Source organism: Equus asinus, chromosome 2, assembly GCF_041296235.1.
Source record: "Equus asinus isolate D_3611 breed Donkey chromosome 2, EquAss-T2T_v2, whole genome shotgun sequence".
Taxonomy (NCBI): Eukaryota; Metazoa; Chordata; class Mammalia; order Perissodactyla; family Equidae; genus Equus; species Equus asinus.
In genome coordinates this window covers 64876635-64902813 of record NC_091791.1, presented here as the reverse complement: position 1 = coordinate 64902813, position 26179 = coordinate 64876635, and the positions used below count along the sequence as shown (strand labels likewise).

Sequence of the window (26179 nt, the reverse complement as noted above, 5' to 3'; positions counted from 1 at the left end):
GTTAAGAATTTGCATTTTTAAGAAGTTCCCAGGTGATGCTGATATGTCTGACCTGAGGACTGCACTTTGAGATCCACCACTGTACATGAAACATAGTGATTTTTCAGTCATGTCTGATATTAACCAGAGAAAGCCTGATCATATTGAGAACAGTTAAAGTAGGACTGACAAATAGGCAGGGGTGTGCTTGATAGTCTTTCATTTCATAAAAATCCCACCAAATTTTAAAACGTAAAGAATGAGGAAGGACTAACAGGATGCTAAGTCATGGTAAACAAAGATCCTGTGACATGTGTCTGGGCTTGTCAGAACATTCTAGAATGAAAGTCACAGTGCAGTTCATGAAACCTCCTTCATGCAGTTGGGCTACTCAAGCTCAGCAGTGAACTTGACATTGTATTGAAAGGGCACGCAGACCATAGGAAGCACAGCTTGGTTCTCCCATTATTGGCACTAATTAAGCATCCCTGCCAGGGCTCATGGTTGGCCTCTTCTGTTGTCTTAAACAGAGGAAGATTTAGTTCAGATTGGAAGATAATTTTTAAGGCCTTGGATCAGCTAGAAGTCCATCATCCAGATCCTCTGGCAGACCTGAGGAACCAGGCAGTTCCTTCTGGTTCAGACAGGAGTGAATTCTCTACCCAGTTATCCCCAGGCTGTGACCTCTTTGCTTTCCCGTCCAGGTACGTCATCACCAACCCCCCATACGAGTTTGAACTTGTGCCGACGGACCTGATCTTCTGCTTAATGCAGTTTGACCACAACGCCGGCCAGTCCCGAGCCAGCCTCTCCCATTCCTCCCACTCATCGCAGTCCTCCAGCAAGAAGAGTTCCTCCGTTCACTCCATCCCATCCACAGCAAACCGACAGAACCGGCCCAAGTCCCGGGAGTCCCGAGACAAACAGAAGTACGTGCAGGAAGAGCGGCTTTGATATGTGTATCCACTGCCACCGTGTGTGAAACTGTATCTGCCACTCATTTCCCCAGTGGGTGTTCCCAACAGTAACTTTCCCCATTTTCCCCTGTAGTCCCCCCTTTTTTTTACACATATTTGCATATGTATGATAGTGTGCATGTGATTGTCATTTTTATTTCACCACCATAAAACCCTTGAGCACAACAGCAAATAAGCAGAAGGACCAAAAGTTATTTATGATTCTAGGGGAGAAATAACCCGAAGGCATGCTCCCGACATAAATAGCTCACTGCAGGAACGAGTTCACAGATTAGAAGAGAGCATGTGCGATCAACGTCAGTTATGCAAAGCAAGTTTAGTTCATGTAGAAGAAAAGTTTATTCTGATTTATCAGGATTATCAGGGTGCTTTGGGTTTTGATTTTGTTGTTGTCCTTTCTTTCTTTTTTATACATACACAGTAATATATACACACACGTTTATCTGAAATAAGCAACCAAAAAGCAATGAAACCATATCAATTGTTTCTGCTCTCTGGGCCGAAGTATCGAGAAGCATTTGAGAGGCTTTTGCCATTTGTGTAGATGATTAGTAAGTATCTGCTTGTTATAAGAGAACATTAGAGATTTTTTAGTTACTTACCAAGGCCTTTTGTCCCAGAGCTAGCTTCCTTTAGGAGTTCCTATGAACATTTCTACTCTTACTATAGAGTGAGAGTAGATCCATTCGTGGATGTATCAAATTCTAGTCATTTAATTTAAGTGAAAAGAGCTTTGATTGCATATTGTTATTTTGTCTCCTTATGCTGCCATATGAATAGCTGTTTTTTTCTTTCACTTTTGACATTTGGGATGAAAAGCCATATGTATCATAAATATCAGATGTGAGTCATTAAAAACTGCCTTCCTGGGACTTTTACATCCTTTAAAAGGTGAATCACTTACCTTATGTACAGAATAAATAATGCTCAGGAAAGAGCAAGTATTTTTCCACGCATTCTCAGGGGACCTTTTTACTCCCCTTTGTTTGATTAGCTCGGGCCCCAACACCAGGCAGGAGCCAGGGTGAGGGCCATGGTCCGGGAGAGGAAGATAAACCCAGCAGCAGATCATGTTTTTCTAGGAGCCGACATGCTAAATAAATCAGAATGTAGGAGGATCAAGCCACAGTTCACGCAACAAACACAAAAGCCAGCTACCACCTTAAACTGCTGGCACAGCTGCATGGTGTAGGCTGTCCCAAAGCAGAAAGCTGGTGGGAGACATTGCTCCTCGGCAAGTTCTTTAACACAGCCAATTCACTTAGGCAGGTGAATGACAAATGGAGAACTGCTCCTTGTCATTATGAGATGGGGAGAAGAAGATGAGTACAACAGTGAGCCAAACACATTTTGGTTTAATTATTTTTTCTTTTGTTTTCTTTCTTTAACAGTAAGCATGAGTGGAAAGGTAGAAAAATAACCTTTTTTCCATATACAGTTGTCAGATGTTTTATGCACACAAATCATGCTTTATGCAGTGCAGTAGTTCTTAAAAATCAACCAACTCCACCGTAACCAAATTCTGGGATGAATGGACTAGCCCTGGCCTGGTATACACATATGTGAAATGTTTACTTTAAAAAATTCCACCAAACAGAATAGGGGTCTATGGGAGGAGAAAACTGTCACAGCTGTACCTCTCTAAAAAGGTGTTTTTATGGTGAATGTTTTGGGTTTAGATTTTGGATCCCTTGTCCCCCCAAGCATGATAGTTTTGGAGATTTGCTTGCTGTGTGGATTGACAAGCACTTTTACTGACAAAATGGTGAGGCTCAGTCAAAACCTCCGCCCCCACACCAAAGACAGGGCAGTGCAGTATTCAAACCAGTAATGGGGTGGGGAATAATTGTATACGTGTATATCAAAACGCCCTACGAGTGCAAGATTCTTTTCAAATTATTTCTGTCCCTATATATTGATTTATATATTATGTATCTTTTTATATATAATAACTACATATATATATACACACACACACATATCCCCTAGTTTTGGACCATGAAGAGCTCTTCATGCATTCTTTGCAAAGGAGTTCTATATGTTATGCTTTCATAAATTTATGCCCTCAGAACATTTATAACTATAAGAATGTGCCAGTTAAAGTGCTCAACAGGAAATATGACAGTTTAAAAGCATTGTAAAACTCACATAGCTTACTTCTCTCTCTAAAGTGCAACAAGGATGAATAGAATGGGCCAAGGTATGACAATTAATGGTTCTGCATGACCTAGCCACTGCTGGGGGTTTTCTTCTATAACGTTGTCCTTGTGAAAACTTTTGTGAAATTAAAAAAAAAAAAAGGAGTTAAAATTTTATTCTGTTATTGGTTTGTTTATTTTTATTTATATTATTCTGTTTGTGGTTTTATTTATTTTGTTTTGCTTTCTTCCTCCCCATTTCCCCTCCTTTTCCCTTCCTTCTCCTCTTCCTCCTTCCTCCACTTTCTAAATTGCTCAGCGCAATGAGGCTGTGCTGCTGCTACTGCTAGATCCCTTAGAGTTTGTTTTGGTGTTCCTGGGTATGGGGTTGGGTAATTTGGGGGGAACTTCTCTCCATCTGGCTTGCCTTTAAATCTGCACGTGGCCTCCCTGCCCACCTTGGTACCTTGCTCCAAGTCCAAAAGCATTTTCCCATCAAGAAACCCAGCTTCCTCCACTTCCCCCCATTACCACCACCCCAACCCAGTCCCCCATCAGTCTGTCCACATCTCTGTGTTTATCTTGGCAAGACCTACTAAATCAAGTGATGATGCCAGGTGATAAACTTTCCTGGAAAACATTTGGAGCTATTCCGTTTGGCAAACCTGCTTCTCAGTTAATATTTTATCCTCCTTTTGGTTTAAACCAGGAGGGTTATTAATGGCAAAAGCACTGGTCTCCTTTATGTTTGAACAGTGTGACCTCGAATTAAAGCTGTTTAGCTGTATCTATCAACTCAATAGCCCACACCCAGTTATCGGGGCACTGACGATTCAGTCTCTTTATTACCCAGGTCTCTCCTGCCACCTGTCTTTCAGACATTTGTTAAATCCCAACCAGAGATTGGGCAGATAGAGAGAAGTAAATCCGAAATGCATTTTATATACAATCTGTTAGCAACTCTGATGAGATTATTTGTGATGGGAATGGAGTGGGAACAGACTGTGACATGAGGTGAAATTTGGGGATTTTCCCCGGACTTTGGCCACACAACTAAGAGGTGACTGTACTTGGGTAATGATATATTCAATGATGAAAAAAGTGTCATTATTACTCCTATTTTATTAGCCAAAACTACTATATTATACTTTCCTCAATAGAACAAAGAGTCTCCTCCATTGTTTTCCATGTGACCCCAAACTTCCCATTCCTCTTTCAGGTTCTCTTTGGAAGAAAGTATATAAGGCTCTTATATTAGGTCTCTCCTCTTCCCCCTCCCCACCAAAAAAAGGAAACAAGTAGATAAGGATAGAAAGTGAAAGAGTTATTTGAAGAGAAAGTATGTGCATTTAGAAAGAACAACTGCCAGAATCTCAATTATCTGCACCATTCTAGAAGAGAAGCAATTTGTCAACCATTCAGTCCAATTTGCTTTAGGCTTTGAGGGGTTGAGCCTTAAGTAAGTGGGTAGACCAGAAGGCGCAGTGAAGACTTCTCAGCCCCAACGCTCAGATGATCATGAAATCAACATCCCTAATGACTGCTACCCAGTGTCCTTCTAGAAACCAGTTCAAATGGAGGAAGAAAAAGCTGGACCCTTATACATATAGTTAAATTTACCACAAGTGAGAGAAGTTTTAAATTCTGTGATAAATATTAAAGGTTATGACCCAGAACCTTACTCACAATAGGTAATCAATGACTGTTTTGAAATAAGTTGACCTTCAACACTTTTATACCTTTCATCATCTTATAAATTATCTTTACCTCCTCAGCTTATCGTTTAAAAAAATACACCGGACGCCTTTAGGTGCTTCAGAAAGCTGCTGTGCTGTTGGCACTTTCTCCAGCTAAGTACACAGCTTCTGAAAAAGGAGGACAGCCTTGTAAGTTCAGTGAGTAGAGAGACTGACTGTGCTTCCTGCCAGCATTGTCAAGATCCCAGATGACCAGAAAAACCTTTTGACTGGCTCTTCCTCAACATGGGAAAAGCCTAAAGGTGTCTGCGTCCCAATAGAGACAATTAAATCAACCTGCCAGGTTCCTATAGCAACAGGCTGCTGAAGGAGAAAGAGGAGAGCGCAGAAACTTCAGGGCTTGTGAAAGTCAAGACAGGGTAAAAATCAATGTCTCAATCACTTCTTTCAGCCCATCCTTCCTTTGTCATAACATGATAAAGAAGTAGCTGTGAGCACCTGTCACCATATTGGTTGACTATCTCCCACCAGGAGGTTGCACATTCATTGCATAGGGAGGTGAGAGGGATTATTCCCTGCCACCTGAAAGTGAGGAGTGAAAAGTCTGCCCTTGAGGTGTCAGCTGGACCAAGGGCCACAAAAGAGGCCAGGAGGGTACAGTTAGCTCTGCTCAGTGAATGGCAGCATTTGACTTTCAGTCATGGTGGACATGTTGCAAAGAAGTGAGACAGACTCATAAACAGAAACTACTCTGGTTCTGATACTATGATTTTCATTTCTATGAAATAGCCATACTTTGCCCATGGAGAGGAAAGGTGGCAGTGTAGATGGGTCAGATCCACTGGGGACATTGGGTTCTGCCCAGCAGAGGATGAATACCAGACTGCCTCTCAGAAATGTGAGATGCAAAACCACGCAGCATTACTCTTGAAGGCATGAGCTCCTTGTTGGCTCTTACTGTTCTCAACTATTGTCTCTATCCAAATGGAACTTTTTCCTTTCTAGTCCTTTCTCTCTAAACCTCAGCTTGTGTTGGGTGAGAACGGGGCCAATTATTCTAAATGCCTTTGCTGTATCATCATCTCCCCTTTAATGCACTCTTCTCTGGGGAGTAGTTATGTGAAAAAACTAAATCCCTCAGCACTTACAACCCACGGAACCAACAAGGAGGCTCAGTTTTCACAGGGCAGTCTGTTTCTCTGCTGCTGAGTAACCAGGCAGTTATATGAGCCCAGGTCTGGGGCCCTTCCCCACCATAGCCCACTCCTTTGGAGGAAGTCGTGACTCTTATTCTGGACCCTTTCAGTTCAGTGATGAAAGTAGAAATGGAAGACACAGATGGTTTGAAGATGGGGTAGAACACCTGTCAAGTGAAAGCCAACATTTCAAAGACACAGGTACCACAGGAGGGTAGCAGCCCTGAACTCCCCAGACAGAGCATTGGGCCATCCCTTCCTCTCTTCACCTTCCAAATGAAGACTACCCAACCAAAGCCTCCTGTCATCTCTACTGCCACAATCCCCATTCTTCAGACTAGCACCCCAATTTGTACACCTCAGTTCCCCACCTCCAGCCATTTTCAATCACACCAAAAGGTACTACCCATCCTTATGTAGTCCTTTAGTACTGAGAGTACTCATATTAATGCTAACCTTATACTAAAAGCTAACACCTTAGTGCTTACCATGGGCAAGACACTCTTCTAAGCTCTCTACGTATCTTAACTCATCCAGTCCTCACGACAACCTCAGATGGAGATGCCGGTAGTATCTCCATTTGAAAGATGCGGGATCTGAGGAACAGATTTGTTCAAAGTCACCCAGCCAAGAAGTGGCAGAGTGGAATTTAAAACTAAAGTCTATGAACTTTGCCACTCTGCTCTATTGCCTGCTAATACTACTAATAATACTGATAGTCTTAACAGCTCACATGTATGTACTATGTATCTGGACCTGTGGTAAGTGCTTCATGGGCACTAGCCCTTTTTATCGAAACATCAACATTGAGAAGGTTGCCTTCTGCATGCTCAGAAATTTGTGAGAGAGCCAGATCCATTGGACCTTAACCAAGTGCCTTAACGCCACCTCCTTGGCCTATGCCTCATTGTTTATTCATGGTGGACAGCTCACAGGATGGCTGGTCTTGACAAGTGACATCTCCCAATAGCAGTTTTTTTTTGTTTTTTTTTTTTTTTTACCAGCGTCTCTCTGTAGTTATATTCTACTAGTCCGCTTGCCACAGGCTGTGAAATCCTCTCCTTCCCTCCCTCCAGGGAGGTCACACATTGTACTCACAGTGATGACATCATGTGTTGCATCCTCAAGAAGCTTATTAACAAATGGAGCTATTTTTCTCTCACAGTGAGGAGACTGTCACAACCAGATCCATTGCCCTTCTCATTTTAGGGATAAAAATAAAGCTCCCAGAAATCTTTCCAGCATGTAGAATGAGGCAGGGAAAGGAGATAAACTCAGGGACTGGATTTATCCTGGACCAGTTCAGCACTCATTTGAATTCCTTCTCTGAGTACTCTTCCTGCTGGCTCCTTTTGGAGTCACTCATTGGTGCAGTTTCTTCTTTGGAAGGCAAGAATCGATGGACCAAAATGTCCTTGTCGTATCGAAGCACTCTTCATTGCAGTGGAGTGGCTGGCGATCGATGAAGTGTGCGTCCCTCTGAAGCCCTTTGGGAGAATTTCTTCATAAAAACACCTTCGCCCCAAGACATTTTAGTACAATCTCAGAACATTAATATATTTCTATTTCCTCGCCATTTATCTAAACTAACCAAGTCTCCAACAACACATATATTTATAACTTACAAGACGCTGAATTAAAAAGCCTATTTCTCAGGCACAATGAAAACCTCACCTCATCACCAGGGTGTGCTTTAACACAACTCCTTGTTGTGTTGAAGCTGACTAAGCAAAACACAGTGTTACTCTGGTTAGATTTTTTTTTATGGCAAGAAATTTAAAAAGAAAGAGAGAAAGAAGCTTAAATGGGGAAATAATGTTCTCTTTCTTACAGACAGCAGAAGGAAATTGATATTCTCTCTACTGTGAAAGGTCAAAATGCCGACTTTGAATTGAACTGTAAAGACTAAATTCTGAACAATTATTCTCTGCAGCAGTTATAAAATTTCAGCAAATTGCAGCTGTCTTAGGTCTTTCACTCCGAAGACCTACTTGTTTCCATCAGCAGAGTTCACTCTCCCTTCCAACCTGGCATGTCCAACCTAGTACGAAATCCCTTTGCAAAATCAGTCCACATAATGGCTGGCCGAAACCAAGGGCGGCTCAGACAAACAGCACAGATCTGGGCTCTTCTGAAAATCATCTTTACGTATAAACTGTTGGAAAAAGTCATGGTTTGAAATTGTTTCAGCAGCCTGGCAATGCTTTTAAAACATGATAACCACCACACTTTACTTCTCTCTGAAGGGTTAGTTTAATAGTAGATCACAAAAAATTGGTTTCCACAAATGCATAATGGTTCATCTATGTCACACTTGAACTAAATGGTTTTTTAAATGGAGCTGAAATTATTTTGATGTGTACACAGTCCTGGATTTCTATACAATCTTTTTTAACCAGCCCATCAGGAACCTTGCCTCTAAAGCCTCATTAATAATTCAGATGTGCTGATGACTTTAAAAGATCTATGGAATTGAAGCTTAGGGGAAAAAAAAAAACTCTGCTTGACAAAAAGATAAATGAATGTAGAAAGAAGCTGTAGGAGTCTGGCAAGCTGTAGATCATCTCAGAACAGATTGTAACTTTATCATTCTGTCAGGGGGAATAATTTACAGCACTTAATCAGTTAGCTTCACTGTGAGGATGTAGCATTATGAATTCCTATCGTCCAATCTGTTCAAATCAAAGTGAACTTAATTATAATAGGTGAGAGAGCCAGCACAGGAGAAAGGGCAGTGGAGAATGATCCAAGAGGCAGTAAGTTTCCTGGGGGTAAACTGAGCTGCTGAATAAAAGGTAGTGAGTGGGCTTTCATCAGGGCACACCCCACTCCAGTGACAGTGTTTACATTGAGGGCTCAGGGCATTTGACACAGCAAGAGAAAGTATGGACCAAGGAGAATAGAAGCAGAGTGATCGTGAGCTCATCATCGATGCTGAATTTATGAATCATTAGTCAAACAGGGAGAAACACATACACACACACACGTGATCCTCTGTCAAGCCAGGTGAGCAATTTCTGTCAACGTTATCAATCCAGGACCCCTAACAAGGCAGTTTGGAATTGTTCTCATAGGCTGAAAAGGAGACCAGAGAGGCCATTGTGTATAGCAGTGGGTGTGCTTGAAAGCTTTTTCCCTCTTTCTTTCCTTTTACTAAGCAACTAAAATGAGGCATGTAATTCCCAAGTTAGAACGTCCTATTCTCCCAGTCTCTTCATATCTACACACCTGGGTGATTTTGTAGAAATTTTTGATCCTGGAAGGCAGTGGGGATGAGGACCAAGTCTTGTGAAAGAGCACTGAACAGCTACAAGGATGTTAGGCTGTTTCCGTTCTCATCCCAGCCCCGGATGCCCTGACTCAGCATTCTCTCTCAGCCCTCTCTGTATTTAGGGTGGAAATGAAATGCCAAGACTGTGTGGAGTTCTTCTGTCGACAGCTTGGGTTATTATAGTTGTTTAAGATATTGCCACTATGAATTCTTTTTATAACTTTACACCAACACAGAGTTTTCTTTTTGAAATAAAAGCCATCTCAAAATCCTTCTAAAACATTGGGTGCTATTCTGATTTTCGCTGTCATTTGCCAGAAAAATCTGTGGCCTTACTTTAAGATCCCCAAAACTGGCTGCAAAAGAAGCAGAAGAGAGGTCTAATTGAGATATACCTTTAAGTATGCTTGTTACAAGCAAAGCCAAGTAAAGGCTGGGAGGAGGAGATCCTGCATAAGATTCTAGGCCACTCACTCTGCGGCAGGGACAATGGAATAAGATCTAGAAACTTATTCCACTCAAATTGGTGGATGCACAATTCTTTCCTCAGCCACAATGTCCATATCCATTATTTGATGTCCTCAGCATCTCCTCCTCACCAAAGTTTTTCAGGCCACTAGAGGAACCCCAGGGAACATTGCCAGAGTTTATCTTCCAACCCTCTTTATTCTCTGAAGTCCACCCACGGTGCCTCCAAGTCCCAGTGTTCCATTGGTTCATCACTTGCTACAGGCAGCAGAGGTGTGTTTCAGGTTCTGGGGTTCTCCCTACACTGCACTGTCTCTGAGCAATTACTCACCGTAAGCTTCTATCAATTACCTTTTTGCAGTTTTCAATGAGCTTTCCAACATCTTTACCCTAGGACTAATTAAGCTTCTCATTTCTCCTTTTTGTTCTTTATCCATTTTGTCCTTTAGCAGAAAAGAAATGGTTTACAGATGAACCGGATAATGCCTATCCCAGAAACATTCAAATCAAGCCCATGGCTAACCAGATCAATCAATATAAATCCACAAGCAGCTTGATTCCACCAATCAGAGAAGTTGAAGATGAATGTTGACTCCCAGGAGACCAGAACTATTTTTTTAAAGCCTGACAAACTTCATAAATGGTGATGTGACTTTTCTTCCTCTTACATGCTGAATCACTGGTGGAAACGTTAGGATAAGCAGGAATAGCAAGAACAATAAAGTAGAGAGATCTTTCTCTTTGTCTGCCTTGAATATTGCTTCCATGTATTTTGGAAAAGAAAATGATTTCATTTATAAATGAACATACTAAAATAGTCATGTATAGCCTCTAGCATTTTAAATTATTTTTATTTATTAGAAAGAAAATATATTTTTTCTTTTTTTTTTTCATTGTCAAATATCTTCCCTTCATCTAACAATGCAAAATCAAAATGACTTACTCTGTGGCCAGGCTCTTTAATGCAATTTCTCTTATTTATCTCTTTTTCTTCAAGGAGAATGATGGTTACCACCAGAATTAATTGCAATTAAGGGAAATGGGTTTTTAAAACAATTTAAAAGTGGTCCAGTGATGTAAACATATATTTTAGTAAATTCAAAAACGAAGACAAAAGGGAGCAGGTGAATTTCCTGGATGGGTGTATATTTTGGCTGCATTGACACCAGCTCTTAATAAATGGACACATTTATTTTCACAGTTGAAAGTCATATTTTTGTAGTTTTAGTTTTCCTTCTGTATTTCTCATCCCTCTGTTCATGTGTTTAAAGGGAAGACCTTCTTGCAGCTTTTCTGTAATTGCCAGATTAGACTTACCCGGCCAGCTATGGATACCTGGAGGGTTGTGAGCATGCCTAAGACGCGGGTGTTGAGGATCAGACACATACAAGATACTGCTCTATTTGTTGTTCTAATGATGGGGACTCCTACATGCTATTATGCTTTTTGTTTTGTGTCTCCAAATCACTCAAGCAAGTAATCTCAACTTTGCAAGAGTCTGGCGGACTTTCTCCCCACTCCCTAGGTCTCAGAGCTTTTAGCCTGAAAATTTGTAAACACCAATGAATAGTTTTACTTAACAATAGGATATGATAATACATTCATTCTTTTCACTGAGGTTTTGTGTAAAAGCCAGAAAATTTTCAAGGAGATGACTTTTGCCCAGATTTTAATTTTGCAGACTTCCCTTTAGTTGCTGGGATAAAACATACAAACTTGGTACAACTACATAAAAAACAATAACAACAAAAGGAAAGCAATGAATGCACTTAGTATAGACTATTAGAAAAGGCCTTTGAAAATTACCAGTAATGAAATTAAATCTATCAGCCACTTTAAACTGTGATCAAAAGATTTTTCTAGCCATCAGTCACAAATTATGATGTCTCCGAGCTCTGTGGTCACTTGCATGCTCCATTTACAGTTGTCCAGGCAACTGTTATGTTCCAAACAATTTAGCAAGTCTTTCAACTTCAAAATTATCAATCTTTGATGCAATCATCAGGGTCTCTGGAGAAGCATGGCTGTGACAGTGATTTTTATTTTCTTAAAAATGTAAATTGTGAACACTTGGAGAAACAAAACCAACCAAAATATCCCCTAAAGTCCCATGATATCTAGTCCATTAATTCTTTATGCCATGACCCTGTGGTACCTAGTATGTTAGTGCAAATCAGATCAGAGCCAAGCAATGAAATCACCATGAAAACATATGTCCACTAAGTACTCCAATTGTCAACGTAGGCAAAATGAGCTTCCACCTCTGTCCACTCCCTGCAGAACCAGTGTAGTTGTGCTCCCACCTTATAAGCGCCATCCTAAAGTGACTTGTCAGACTGTGGCTACCGTGTCGTCACATTTTGTAGCATTAGTTCTATAAAAGTATTGTGAATATAATGTATGTCTAATTGGATGGTTTAAAAACTACTTATAACCAATCACTAGTCTATTCAGAAGACGAAAATGACTTCAGCAGTGTATATTCAGGCTTATAAACATTTTCTGGTTTCCAACAGAAGTAAAACAGGTTTCTGGGGCAAATCTCTTGCTAGGATTTTACAACTTTCCTGAAAGCTAGGCCTTCTTCTATATGACAATTTTGCATTTGGGTCACCTTAGTACATTCACATCAGTCCACGCTCTTCTTTCCTTCATGAACCCCCTTCATGAATCCTAATAACCTGATAACCATTTCTGAATTTGTTGTAACTATTTGGTCTCCTCTGGCAGGCACCGGTGGCCACCTAAATGATCTTCCGTTAGAGGAAGATCTTCCATTAAGCCACAGTGTCCCATGCCTGATGCCCTCTCTTCCCCATCTCTCCATACCAAGGCAGTCTGGAAGCAGAAGTGAAAACTCCATGTCCATCATGGCTAGAGATCTGAATCTAAACTTCTTTACTTTTTTTTTAACCAAAATGGCTAAGATGATTTCCTATGGCAAAAGACTTCACCCCAAAAACCAATTGGCAGGAATCCACTTTCTTCTAAGGTAGAGAAGCAAGCTCATGCTATTTTGCCTTTGTAATAATGAATTGTTCTGGGCCAGAAAATAAAATCAGGCATTTTTTTTTAAAGGAGCATGCAAAATGACTGCTTGGTAACTCCTTTGGCAAAAACTGGTGCCTGGTAGGTTGAAAGTGAAATCAAAACAGAAACTAGACTGTAAGACCACTCAAGGGCTCAAAAGCATGCCAGAGTTTCCCTGATTTGTCTCTATTTGTTGAACTCTCTGGCTTTGAAGGAGACCTCATCCCATCTCCCTGTGAAAAGAGCCGTCTTTCTGGCTAAAGTCAGCATAGACCAATGATGGTCATCATTGGGACAGTCTGTGTTATAAGGTTCTGATCTCCTATTCCAGTTTAGGGTTCCAGAAAAGCCATTTTTCCCTCACTAATGACTCTTGCATCCTTTGAGAATCAAAGACTCACAAACAGGCTATTTAAAATGCAGAAAGCACCTACTTACAAAGACATCATCACCATCATCATCTTTCTCATTAAGAAAACTTTAACTTTTGTCTGAGCAATTTTACATTTTAAAATGTCACTTTGAACCAAGATAGGACACCTTAGATAAAAATGATTGTGACAAAGGCAAGTTGATGACACCTAGAAGCTCTATCCTTCCAAAGGTTGGAGCATCTTATGATGCACTTTGTAAAAATTTAATTGAAGAATTTAAATAAACAGGGAATTAGAACTGTTTGGTTAGGGTTGGGAAGGAGGAAAGTGAGAATACATAAGAAAATTGGGGATATTTTCATGTCGAAAGGCAAGAGAGTCCAACTTTCCTACTTAAGTTTTCATGTGAGGGTTCAACAGCTACATCTACAAATAACTAGCTATGCACTTCGAAAGTGTTCTTTAGACTCTCCAAGTCTCAGTGAGCTCATTTGTAAATGAAAGTGGTTCATCTAGATGAGTCTAAGGTCCCTTTCAGATCTGAGAGGACCTGACCTAAGTGAGGAGTGGGAGAATGCGAACAAGCCAAGCCCTTGGAGACAGTCTTGTCCTGTCCTAGAATAACGATCCTTCTTACTGCATCACCCAAGCAATACTCCAGAGGGTAATGTATATTTTCTGCTCTGGACATATAGGAGTTAGCTTCATTCCTCTGCTTTACACTTTGAAGTCTCTTTAGAGTCAAAATACAAATTTAAAAATTCGAATCCACCTGAATCGTGTTGATCAGAGTTTCCTGCATGTTCCTAAGGTTTTCTTCTCCATCTCATCCCTGTCTGCCTTTGTTCTTGGTTTAAGGCACAGTTTAAGTCTGTCCCTGCATCTCTAACCCATAGCTACAATTTCCAAAATGTAGTTAGAGCCTCATGACCCCTAGATTCCTGCAATTTTCCTCATTTTTATTTCTGCATGTGGATCTGGGCTTTGGGAGTAACCAATCTTACTTCATTTCCTATCCTCTGTTTATTTGATTTTCTTTTTCTCGTTAGTATACTATCTCCTTGCTACATACATTCATAAGGCTAATTTTGATCAATCATTTTTTATTGTCAAAGAGAATCTCAGTAAAGGAAAAAAGGAAGGAAAGGACAAAAGGAGGAAGAGAGAGAAAAAAAAGAATATCACATCAATTGACTGCGACATGAACTGCCTTGCTCATAGGAAACAAAGCAAATCCATTCAATGTGGATAGAAGTTCCAGAGCAGAATCCGTCCACTTTCCATTCTGTCCCCAGCGTCTATTTTCTATTCTGTTCCTCTTTGCTGCTTTGGAATGGTGGTGAGATCACCAATCACTGTGGCCCTTGAAAGGGCCTTTGCTATTTAGGGCTTGACTCATCCTCTGTAAAAAGCAGAAGGAACTGAGAATTCACTTACAACTTCCCTGATAAATTACATTTCTGCCCCTCCTCTACTCACCCAATGTCCCCAAAGGGCATTATTTTTCTATCCAGTAGAGATGATTTGACATTTAAATCCCATGATCTTTTGAGGAGATGATGTGGTCCTTTGGGTTTATTTATGAGAGAGTAGTCATTAGAAACCGTTTCCAGCCAGTTTGTACTAGTGGTGCCTTATTGGCGAAATCTGTTTAAGTGAAATCTGTTCTGGTTGGTTGTTGCCCACATAATGCCAGTTGTTAATATTTTCAAGATTTCCGTAAAATAAGACAATTCAGAGAATACTTTTATCTTTAATTTTATTTCCCAAGGAATTACAGAACCTAATTTGCCATTCCTATGGTAAATTTGTTTGGAACAGGTACGAAGAGAAAGGAGCCCGTGTGTCCAAAGGCAGTAGCCCTTTAGCCAATGGTTGGAGGCACCATGATATCACAGCCCCACAGGATTAGACTAGGGGAGGAGTTGTGTGTTAGACTATCTGTACCAGACTTCCTTTTTGCCTCATTTTCTGGTGTGAAAACGGGCCTGACACTTCTGCATCTAACGACAGGCCAAACTCAGGACATATATCAAAAAGGTGGGAAGAAAGAACAAAAACAAAAGGATATAAAAAGTATTTTAAGACACCATCAACCAGGAGCATGTATGTGGTGTTCAGAGTTAGTGCTTTGTATTGAAAGGAGAAAGAGATTACATTGAACTATAATCCATTGGGAAGAGTGCAGAGGAATATGATGCTTGATGGGCTTTGGAGGTATTTCAATAGGAAATAGATGGCTAGAGAAATGTGGAGTATAATGGATTTCCAGGGAGGGGGAGCTTAATGGGCCATGGCTGCCAAAATGGAGAATGCTGAACTTAACCACTACGCCACAGGACCAGCCCCTACAACCACATTTTTAGGGGCTCAAAAAACCAAAATAAGTAGACATTCTTGAGATAGGAGATTGAGGGTACTCCAGAAGCAGGAAAGTGGGAAACAAGAGAGGGGGACTTTAAGATAGAGAGGGTGGGTCGTCTATGAGGTTGGAGATAAAGGGCATTGGAGATAGTGACTCAGAAGTAAAAGAACTCACTTGACAAGGGCAGGGGCTGTGCTTATTTGTCTTTCTCTCCAGAGCTTGTCATGAGGTCTCGCTCAGGGTGGGCAGTCAGTAGGCCACTATGTGTTACTTTGGATGCCATAGGTAATGGAGTTTGGACAGGATTTCTAGGTCACTGGCATTCTTCCTGGAGACGGACTCAAAAGAGAGAGATCTTGAGGTGGCCTCTTATTCCACCTTCCTGTTCATGTTGCTCATTGTACCTCATCCTCCACCAAACAGCACACATATTGGCAGCTTTGACTTTATGGTTCCTAAAATAAATTTGATCATCACCTTGCGTTGGTGGCTTTTCTGGACAGGCAGCGTGAGGAGAGAGGTTTTTTTGGCCTGGTGAAAACCGACCTTAATCTCTAGGTTGATTTTAAATTTAAAAAGATTTCCTTTGGTCTGTTTATCCCCTTGAGGACTTCTGTGTTTCTTCTCCTCCACCTTGCTATTCAGCAGAACAAGGATGAAAGTGACGTGAAAGCTCTCCAGTGTGCCTGCGTTAGGAAGCATTACTGGGCCCACTGTTCAGAATCTTAGACAGAAATGTACAAACGGCACTGACACATGCCTGCCAGAGCAAACCAGAGCTTTCCTCACAAGGGGATTCAAGGTCAGTGTGAGAAAGCAGTGAGCAGATGAGGGAGCCCCACTTCCACACTAAACCAAAGCCCCAGCTGCCCCAGAGTGGCCTGCTCCTCTTCCTTCCTTCCACTGAGGACAGCCTGAGACATGTTTGATCAGAACTGCAACATTTCAAACATAAACCAAGATCTGCTTAGAAACACTAATTAAAATGTTCCATTCCCAGGTGGCACAATCACATCCTGCCTAAAACTTCTGGCCCACATCCTACCACCCAGATGCTGAAAAGAACCCTTCCCCCACTTAATACCAAAACCTGCACTCAACATTTCTTCAGGAGAGGAAGAAAAAAAGTACACTTACACAGACGTCAGCCTACATGGTCATTAAGGAAAAGAGCATGGCTTATTCATCTATCTTCCAAATCTTTGATTGCTGGCATTACGTTATGATTAATTACTATGACCTAACAGGAAGTGGAGGAAAGAAGGAATGCTGGTGCTCTGAAATGATCTACCCACCTCTGTCATCTGTAACAACCAGTGATAACTCTCTTGTCTTGTAAAAAGGGTTTGTACATAACTTGTACATGGTTTCATTTTGTATTTTTCTCAGAATAAAAATTTATGTATTTGTGTTCTAAAACAACGAGTGTTCTCTGTGTCTCTGTGGCGCCCACATGGCCATAGGGGGGTGGGTGGCAAAGTCCCTGAGTTCCTGTCAGGCTGCTTTAGCCAAGTTGTGGACTTATAGAAGCCATGGGCTTGCCTTTCCAGCTTCAAGTGCAAACAGATCCCTAGACCTCCAAGGAGACCATCATTGGGTGCCAGCCCAAGGCTGCAATGGACAGTGGAGGAGAGGGAGAGCTGCTGTCATTAGATGCAGCACCTGCTAATCCACACAGGGCCACATCATGGCCAGAGGACTACATGCTCCTGCAGAAGGCCCCAGCATACAGACCTCTGAAGAAACAAGCAGTCCTCAGATTGGCCATGGAAAGTTAGAACGTTTCTTTCCTCAGCCACCTGTTCCTAAGCTAGTTACCCTTTCTTGACATCTGCACAGTGAAGCAATGTTCTTTTCTCCTGCGTTTAACTGATCAAAACTCAGGACAACTTTCTAAAGGTTTGACTCATCCTGCCCCACACTCTCCCCTAATAAGGTGATAGGTGAAACTTTAACTCAAGGCAAAAAAAAAAAGGCCTCCAAAAAATTAGTGCTGTGATTTCAGAGCCATGGTTTAAATCTTCAGAACTCGTGCTTTGAACTCTTTTGGGAAGGCTGGACTCCCAAGGTTAAGGCTGGTCTAGCCTGGAGGACGGGAGGGAGATAAACTGTGGAGAAAAGTATTCTAGAGATTGTCTCATTTGTTCATCAGCCAAATATTGACCAAATAGCTATTATGTTTGCATTCCTCTACTGGGAGCTAGGGATACAACAGGGTGTATCTTCATGATCTCAGCTTACAGTCTGGAGAGGGATGCAACCAACAAATAAACAGGTAATAGTCATGTGTTAAAAAATATTCTATAGGAATAAGTACAGTATGCCATTGGGAACACATGAGAGAGAAGAATCTCAACAAAACACATTTTAAGAAAAATATACCAATTGCTTATACTTTCAAAAACAAATCCCTGTTCTTCCTAAACCAATACCAGCCCAAACCAGAACTCATACATAGGAGTCAGCAAAAAGCAGGTTTACCTATCACAATGTGCCAATTCCTGACAATCTTTGCACTCTAGTTTCTCAACTTGCCTTCTTAATGGTTGCTAACAACTCTGAACATTGTTGGGAAATATAATTGCAGAGCATATGGTCCCCATTAGTTAGGCAAACTCCACTGCCAAACTCGGCTCTGAGAAAGAAGTCTGCATAACGAATGAAATATTAGGAAAAGATCGACAGTGACAGAGAAAGCAAATAAAAGAGATGAGACGGTGAGTTACAAAATAGCAGGCTCGGCATTCCCAACACAATGAATGTGGGACATATTTTTCTATTTGCTGAGGAAACAATATATGTGAATTTGTACTAAAATCTCCCTGTAGCAAAAATCAAAGTAGACCATTCACCAGAATCAATGTTAACTGCTTTGCGATGTCAGATAAGATAGATTCTGCCTGCAAGAAAAACTAGGGGCCACAGAATAGACAGTGTGCAAAGGAAAGAAAGCATGAACAACATCAAAATGTAAATGCGGGCTTATTGCCATTTTAAATGGTAATGGACCAGGCCTCTGAGAGAAGAAACACAATCTCCTGCTTACTAACCTTTCATATTCAGACTCTGAAAATGTAGGCTAAAAACCAGGGATAAGACGTCCCCCAAGACCTGGAAAGGATGATTGGGCAAGGTGGGAGCCTAGGGTGTCTTCAGGCAGAAGGCAATTCCCCTGCTCAGTTCAGCCTATGAAAACTGCCAAGGAAGGAGGGCAGTGTCTAGGCCCGGACACACCCTCACAGCTTGGCCTGCTGTTTCCAAAGAGCTAACGTGGAGGCCTTCACGTCCACTGCCCACTTCCTGCTCTTTTGTTTTCACTCTGTTGTAGTTATCTCATCCAAATCTAACTTGACAGATTTCTTTTTAAGCAATTAACCTTAATCAGGTCTTTCCAAGAATAACCAACTTTGTTTTTGTAGAAACAACAATCGCTTTCTTGGTCAACGTACTATTTAATTAAATTTCCTACTACAATAACAAGTGCAAATGTTTAAACAAGCCTGGGACTGCTGGTGAAAGCACAAGAAGACAGCTGGAGTGAAGAGCAGCCTGCGAGGCATGCAACGTCAGTGCACCATGGAAAGCAGTGAGCACGTACACAAGGGGATGGAAAGAGAGCATCACCTAACCCAGCTAGTCAATAAGTAGTGTTTGGTTAAGAGGGCTTCTAATGGAAGTGATTGTAGATACCTATTAACGAGGGATGAGTTAAGTGAATTTCTTTATTCGTTCAATGGAGTACTAGGCACCCAGTGAAAAAGATGAGGTAGATTTACGTGTATCAGGCAAACTTAGTTGGGAAACTTGGTCTCATAGGCCAAATGTGGTCTACTGCCTGTTTTGTAAATAAAGTTTTATTGGAGCACAGCTATATCCATTCATTGTGTATCATATACGGCTGATTTCCTGCTGTAACAGCAGAGATGAGTAATTGCAACATAGACTGTATGGCATGTGAAGCCTAGAATATTTACTATCTTACCTTTTACAGAAAAAGTTTGCTGACTCCTAGCCTATATTTCATACAGGGAGAAAATATAATGTGTAGTAGAATTCCATTTATGCTAAATGATTAGGTATATTTATACATTCATTAAAATTGGAAGGAAATAAACAGTGATTGTCAAGGTAAGGCAGGAGGTGGAGGAGAAAATTAAGTGATGTATGAGGGATTTTGTTTTTCATTTTATACATTTTGGTTTTATTTAGGCTTATATAGATTAAATATGCATAATAATCACCAGGAGAAGTTTTAAGATATTTCTTTTTAGGAAAAATAAACAAATTTGTGGCCTAAGGCCACAAAGGATGTAAGTGGCTTTACCAATATGGGAATGAAGTTCTTCTCCCTCCATAGACCATTCTAGGGCTCTGCATCCCATAGTTTCCTATTTCCAAGTGTCCAATATACAGCAAGCAAGACTGAGACACTGTGACATTTTCCCTACCATTGTGAGTATATTGCACTTGCTGAGCTCTGGTCCTGCCAGGCTAGCAAGCATGTGTCTTATTCCACCACAAACTGTTCTTCCTGTAATTGCATACTCAGCACCAACACAGCACCCTCTGCACACTGGACACAGCACCCTCCACACACCCACAGGAGTGGGCTGCAGGACTGAGCTGCCTCACTCCGAGCTCCAAGGCTGCACTCTTGCACAGGCCTCAACTTGGCAACACCAGTCTGGATTATGGCCTTATTCTGTTTTGCACAGTCTTTTTTATCAAGGCACAGTCCCAAGAAAGGATATGCCTTTTAAGGATCTTTTATCCATTAACTAATTAAAAGAAAAATTAATTAATTAATTATAATCGTGCATACTAGTCGCACACATCTTAAAGGTATAGAATAAGTAAACAGTGAAAGCCTCCCTCTCATTTCTGAGTCACCCAGCTCCCTCCTTACAGGCAATCACGGTTAGTACTTTCTTCTTTATCCTTCCAGAAATAGTTTATGCATATACAAGCATAATCCAAGCATGGCATGCTATGCACTTTATTTACACCCTATATAGCTTTTTAAAAACAATATAACATATAGGTTGTTTTTTAATCCATCCATCAATCTTTCAAAGGGCTACATAGTATTCTGTTTAAAAAGTAATTTATTTAGCATTTCTCCCACTGACTAACATTTAGGTTGTTTTCAGTCTGTTTCTATTTCACCCACAGCTTCAATGAACATCCTGTGCATATATCTCTGTGCACAGACGTGAGTATGACAGTAGGATAACTTCCTAGAACTGGGATTGCTCTGCCATTTAAAAAACATTTTAATTGTATTTGATATTGCCAAATTATCCCCAAAGGAGAGTGTCTTATAGCATGGTTTGTCCATCTACCACTGACTCCCTGGTTTTCCATACCTTCTTCAAAGTAGGATATTATATTAACCAGGGTGCTTTTGACTGCAAGTAACGGAAGATAAAAGTGGCTAACACATTAAATGTTTATCGTCTGATAAAGTGAAAAGTCCAGAGATGACTTGGTCACAGGGTTGGTAGATGCAAGAACGCACCGTCTTTACCAAGAGTCCCAGCACTTTCCATTTTTGTGCCCTGTTGCCGTCAGCATATTGACAATGTCTGTGCTCACAGACAGACGATGGCTTCAGTTATTTCAGCAGTCACACGAGACACAACAACGTCCTGTGAAGTAGAGGATATTTTCTCTCATGAGACTCATTTATAATAAAAAGAGTTTTCTAGAGGTACCCAGAACACTTCCCTCAGGTGCCATCGGCTCAGATGGGGTCCTGTGACCACACTCAAAATAATAACCAGAAAAGGATCTGATAATTGTGTTTGGTTTAGACTTTCAGCATTCCTGCTTCACCCATGTTAGTCTTGGAGGTGTGATCACCTCTCCTGTTACGTGGGTTGGGGACCAAGCAAACAGAAAAAGAAGAAGTGGTCACAGAGCAGCCACCAAATAGCAGACCATTCTGGGAGTTGCAAAATGGACTTTCATTGTCACTTAAACTTAAATTTTTAAATTGTGAACAAAGCGCTTTTTCATATTTTTAGTGCCAATTTTTCCCTTTATAATTTTTCTTGTTAAACTTATTTTAAAATTATACATTTCTTTAATTTGTACATTAAATTTCTCTTTAAAATTTCAAATGCAGCACATGCTCACCACAAACAATGAGATGATAAAGAAGTAATCTCCCCACACTGACTTTATTCTCTCAAGCCCCTCAACTGTGAAATCAACGTTAAGACATGCAAATATGTAAAAATATGTGGAGAAATATTTAACAATTTTTTTGAATAAAAAGGCTCATACTGTAAATATGAACGTGCAATTTGCTTTTCTTAACTAAAAATATGTAAATATATTCCCTCCAGAATAATAGATATAAATTTAGCTTATTCTTTTACATATTAAATTGCAACAATAAAAAGATACTGAAATTTACTATGTTGTATTATGTATATACCTAAGTTAAAAAGCCACTTATTTTTTTTTTCAGTTTTTTTTTTATTGAGTTATTGATAGGCTACAATCTTGTGAAATTTCAGTTGTACATTAATGTTTGTCAGTCATGTTGTAGGTGCACCACTTCACCCTTTGTGCCCACCCCCCACCCCACCTTTCCCCTGGTATCCACTAAACTGTTCTTGGTCCATAGTTTTAAATTCCTCATATGAGTGGAGTCATACACAGATTATCTTTCTCTTGCTGGAAAAAGCCACTTATTTTTTATGACATTCAGGCTGTTTCCTTTCTTTCCCCACCTCTGGAGCTTCCTAGTCTCTGAGAGAGCAGGGGTGATGCTCTCCTGAAGAGACACAGGTGAAAAAGTGGGTGCAATTGAGGGTGCAGCTGAAGTGAAGAGTCTTAAGGATCATGGTCTGTAGATTAGAGTTTTCCCCTTGGTCACCAAAACCCCAACAGCTCTTGCATAGTAATACTCAAAAAGTGGAATATACACATTCTGAAATTTCAGAACTAAAACACTACACAAAGCAAAACTAACATAGGCATATTGTGAAAGATAAAAGAGGTGACAAAAAATAGAAAATACAATGGCAAATTTAAGACTGGACATATTATATAAAAAAATAAAAATGAGATGACTTTGTTTTTTAAAAAGACATATGATGGAAAAGTAAAACCTAAAATTATGCTGTATAAAAACATTAACAGGGGCCAGCCCAGTGGCATAGTGGTTAAGTTTGCTTGTTCTGCTTTGGCCTGGGATTTGTGGGCCAAGATCCCAGGCGTGGACCTATATACTGCTTATCAAGCTATGCTGTGGCAGCATCCCACATACAAAATACAGTAGGATTGGCGCGGGTGTTAGCTCAGCAGTAATCTTCCTCAAGCAAAAAGAAGATTGGCAACAGATGTTATCTCAGGGCTAATCTTCCTCACCAAAAAAATCACAAAAACCAAAAAATACATTAACAAAAAAGGGACTTAGAATAAAGTTCAAGCATGTGCAAAGGCATTTTGGGCAATCACATTTTTTTTAAGCGGATTCTTAATACTAGACAATGTGCAACATCAGGACAAAAATCATTAAATGAGAAAAATCCTTGTGTTTTTTTATGATAAAGGTACAATGACAATGCAATGTTAGACCAAGGTCTAACAATCACAGTTGTCAGAGTTGAAAGTCACATTATTACATTTCATAAAGTGAAAATACATGAAATGTAAGTATAAATCTTTAGAGGCAAATTAGGAGTAAGAGAAATTAGCTCATTTCTCTTATTCCATGTATTATCAAGTGGACAAAAAAGCAAGTTTATAAAAGAATTAATGGACATTATCAATAAAGTATACACTCTGTAAGTTTCACATACATGTACAGATATTCATATTTATGTACACACACATATATATACTAAAAACAGAGAATACACGCCATTTTTAGATTCCCATGAAACATTCTCAAAAATATACCATGTATTACTACACAAAAAGCTGATGAATGCCACAAATAGAAATTATATGCATTATTTAATGCAAGAAAATTAATAGCTAATAACAATACCAGAAAGTAAAAATAAACCTACTAACAAGAAATTAAATAATTTTTTAAAGCAAAAACCAAATTGAGAGATTATCTAGAAAATGACAATAACAAAAATACTACATGCAACATCTATGGAATGCTGCTAAACATTGCTCAAAGGAAAATTCATAATCTTATATATATATTTATATGCAAGAAATAAAATAAATTCAGTGTATAATACAAGGAGTTAGAAAGAAAATAAATTAAATCAACTTTAAAGAAATAAAAGAAATTAAATATAAAAAGATTTCTGTGGATGTTAATGAATTAGACAACAAAAAAGTTGTTGAACTAATGCATATGAAAGAGAATTAAATAACGAGAACAAAAAATGAAAGAACAAAGGAGAAAGCACAAGTTCATAAAGTAAAAATATGAATGGAAAAATACAAATACAAATAATACAAATCTCAAGTGTGTTCAATTCTGTTAAAGTAAATTTGAAAATTTGAATGAAAGAAAAATCTTAGGAAAATATAAACTAGTGCTAGAAGAGATATAAATAGAAATTAACCAATTTCCATAAAAAAATAGCAAAATTTTTGAAGTACAATGACCTCTAATACAAAACTTGTTAGGCCTATGTAGTTTTGCAGGTAAATTCTACCAAAAATTGAAAGAATAGAAATTTCCAATGTTATTCCAGAGCATAGAAAAAGAATTATTGCTCCCAATTATTTTATGAAATGTTCAAATCATTGCTTATAAAACCTGCCAATTATATAAAAAATTTTAGACCAATTTGACTTATAAATATTGATTCAAATATAGTAAACATTATAAAATGAACCCTGAGCATATATACAAAATGAATCTTTCAATATTAGGAATTATAATAATATAATTCTTCATACCACTATATCTGAGGCAAAAATCATCATATCATTTCCATATACAGTGAAAGAGATTTGATAAAATCCAACATCTATTCTTTTTTTAAATTTTATTAGGGTTATAATAATTTATAACATGAAATTCCAGTTGCATATTATTGTTTTTCAGTCATCATATATATGTGCCTCTTTACCTCTTATGCCCACCTCCAACCGTGCTCCCTCCTGGTAACTTCTAATCTGTTCTCTTTGTCCATGCATTTGTTTATCTTTCACATATGAGTGAAATCACGTGGTGTTTGTCTTTCTCTGTCTGGCTTATTTCACTTAACATAATACCCTCAAGATCCATTCACGTTGTTGCAAATGGGACAATTTTGTCTTTTTATGGCTAAGTAGTATTCCACTGTATATGTATACCACATCTTCTTTATCTATTCCTCAGTTGATGGGCACTTGGGTTGCTTTCATGTCTTGGCTATTGTGAATAATGCTGCAATGAACATAGGGGTTCATAAGTCTTTTTGAATTGTTGATTTCAAGTTCTTTGGATAAATACTCAGTAGTGGGATAGCTGGGTCGTACTGTATTTCTATTTTTAATTTTTTGAGAAATCTCCTTACTGTTTTTCCATAGCAGCTACACAACTTTGCATTCCCACCAGCAGTGTGTGAGAGTTCCCTTTTCTCCCCATCCTCTCCAACATTTGTTATTTTTTGTCTTGGTAATTATAGCCATTCTAATGGGTGTAACACGATATCGCACTGTAATTTTGATTTGCATTTTCCTAATGATTAGTGATGTTGAACATCGTTTCATATGCCTGTTTGGCATCTGCATACCTTCTTTGGAAAAATGTCCGTTCACACCTTCTGCCCATTTTTTGGTTGAGTTATTTGGCTTTTTGCTGTTGAGTTGTATGAGTTCTTTATGTATTTTGGAGATTAACCTCCGTGGGATATATGATTTGCAAATATTTTCTCACAGTTGGTGGGTTGTCTTTTCATTTTGTTCCTGGTTTCCTTTGTCTTGCAGAAGCTCTTCAGTCTGACGTAGTCCCATTTGTTTATTTTTTCTTCTGTTTCCATTGCCCAACTAGACATGGTATTCAAAAAGATGCTTCTAAGACCAACATCAAAGAGCATACTGCCTACATTTTTTTTTCTTTTCTTTTTATTGAGGAAGTTTCGCCCTAAGCTAACATCTATTGCCAATATTGCTCTTTTTTTTGGCTTGAGGAAGATTAGCCCTGAGGTAAGATCTGTGTCAGTCTTCCTCTATTTTGTATGTGGGATGCATCCACAGCACGGTTGATGGGTGGAGTATGTCCACACCTGGGATCTGAACCTGCAAACCTGGGCCACCGCAGTAGAGCGCATGGAACTTTAACCATTCTGCCAAGGTCTCTGCTGCTGCCTACATTTTATTCTAGGATTTTTATGGTTTTAGGTCTCACATTCAAGCCTTTAATCCACTTTGAGTTATTTTTTGTGTATGGTATAAGATAATGGTCTTCTTTCATTGTTTTGCAAGTGGTTGTCCAGTTTTCCCAACACCGTTTACTGAAGAGACTTTCCTTTCTCCTTTGTATGCTCTTGGCTCTTTAGTCGAAGATCAGCTGTGTGTAGATGTGTAGTTTTATTTCTGGGCTTTCAATTCTGTTCCATTGATCTGTGTGTCTGTTTTTGTACCAGTACCAAGCTGTTTTGATTACAATTGCCTGGTAGTATATTTTGAAATCAGGGATTGTGATGCCTCCAGCTTTGTTCTTTTTGTCTCAGGATTACTTTAGCTCTTCAGGGTCTTTTGTTGCCCCAAATGA

At 39.5% G+C, this 26179-nt stretch overlaps 1 protein-coding gene across 22 annotated transcripts in view; it reads left to right on the top strand.

Annotated features, from left to right (window-relative positions):
* KCNMA1 (potassium calcium-activated channel subfamily M alpha 1) overlaps window positions 1-11451 on the top strand; it is a 714937-nt gene extending 703486 nt beyond the window's left edge. For 8 of the 22 annotated variants that reach the window (XM_014836923.3, XM_070491030.1, XM_014836887.3 and 5 more), the window contains one exon: window positions 684-3271. In XM_014836923.3, the coding sequence (XP_014692409.3) occupies window positions 684-933 (250 nt within the window). In that variant the 3' untranslated portion in view covers window positions 934-3271. Of the gene's footprint in view, window positions 1-683; window positions 3272-10175 lie in introns of those variants that run through there. The other 14 variants (XM_014836941.3, XM_070491042.1, XM_044761688.2 and 11 more) reach the window with 5 other exon arrangements.
* The last annotated feature ends 14728 nt before the right edge of the window (window positions 11452-26179 follow it).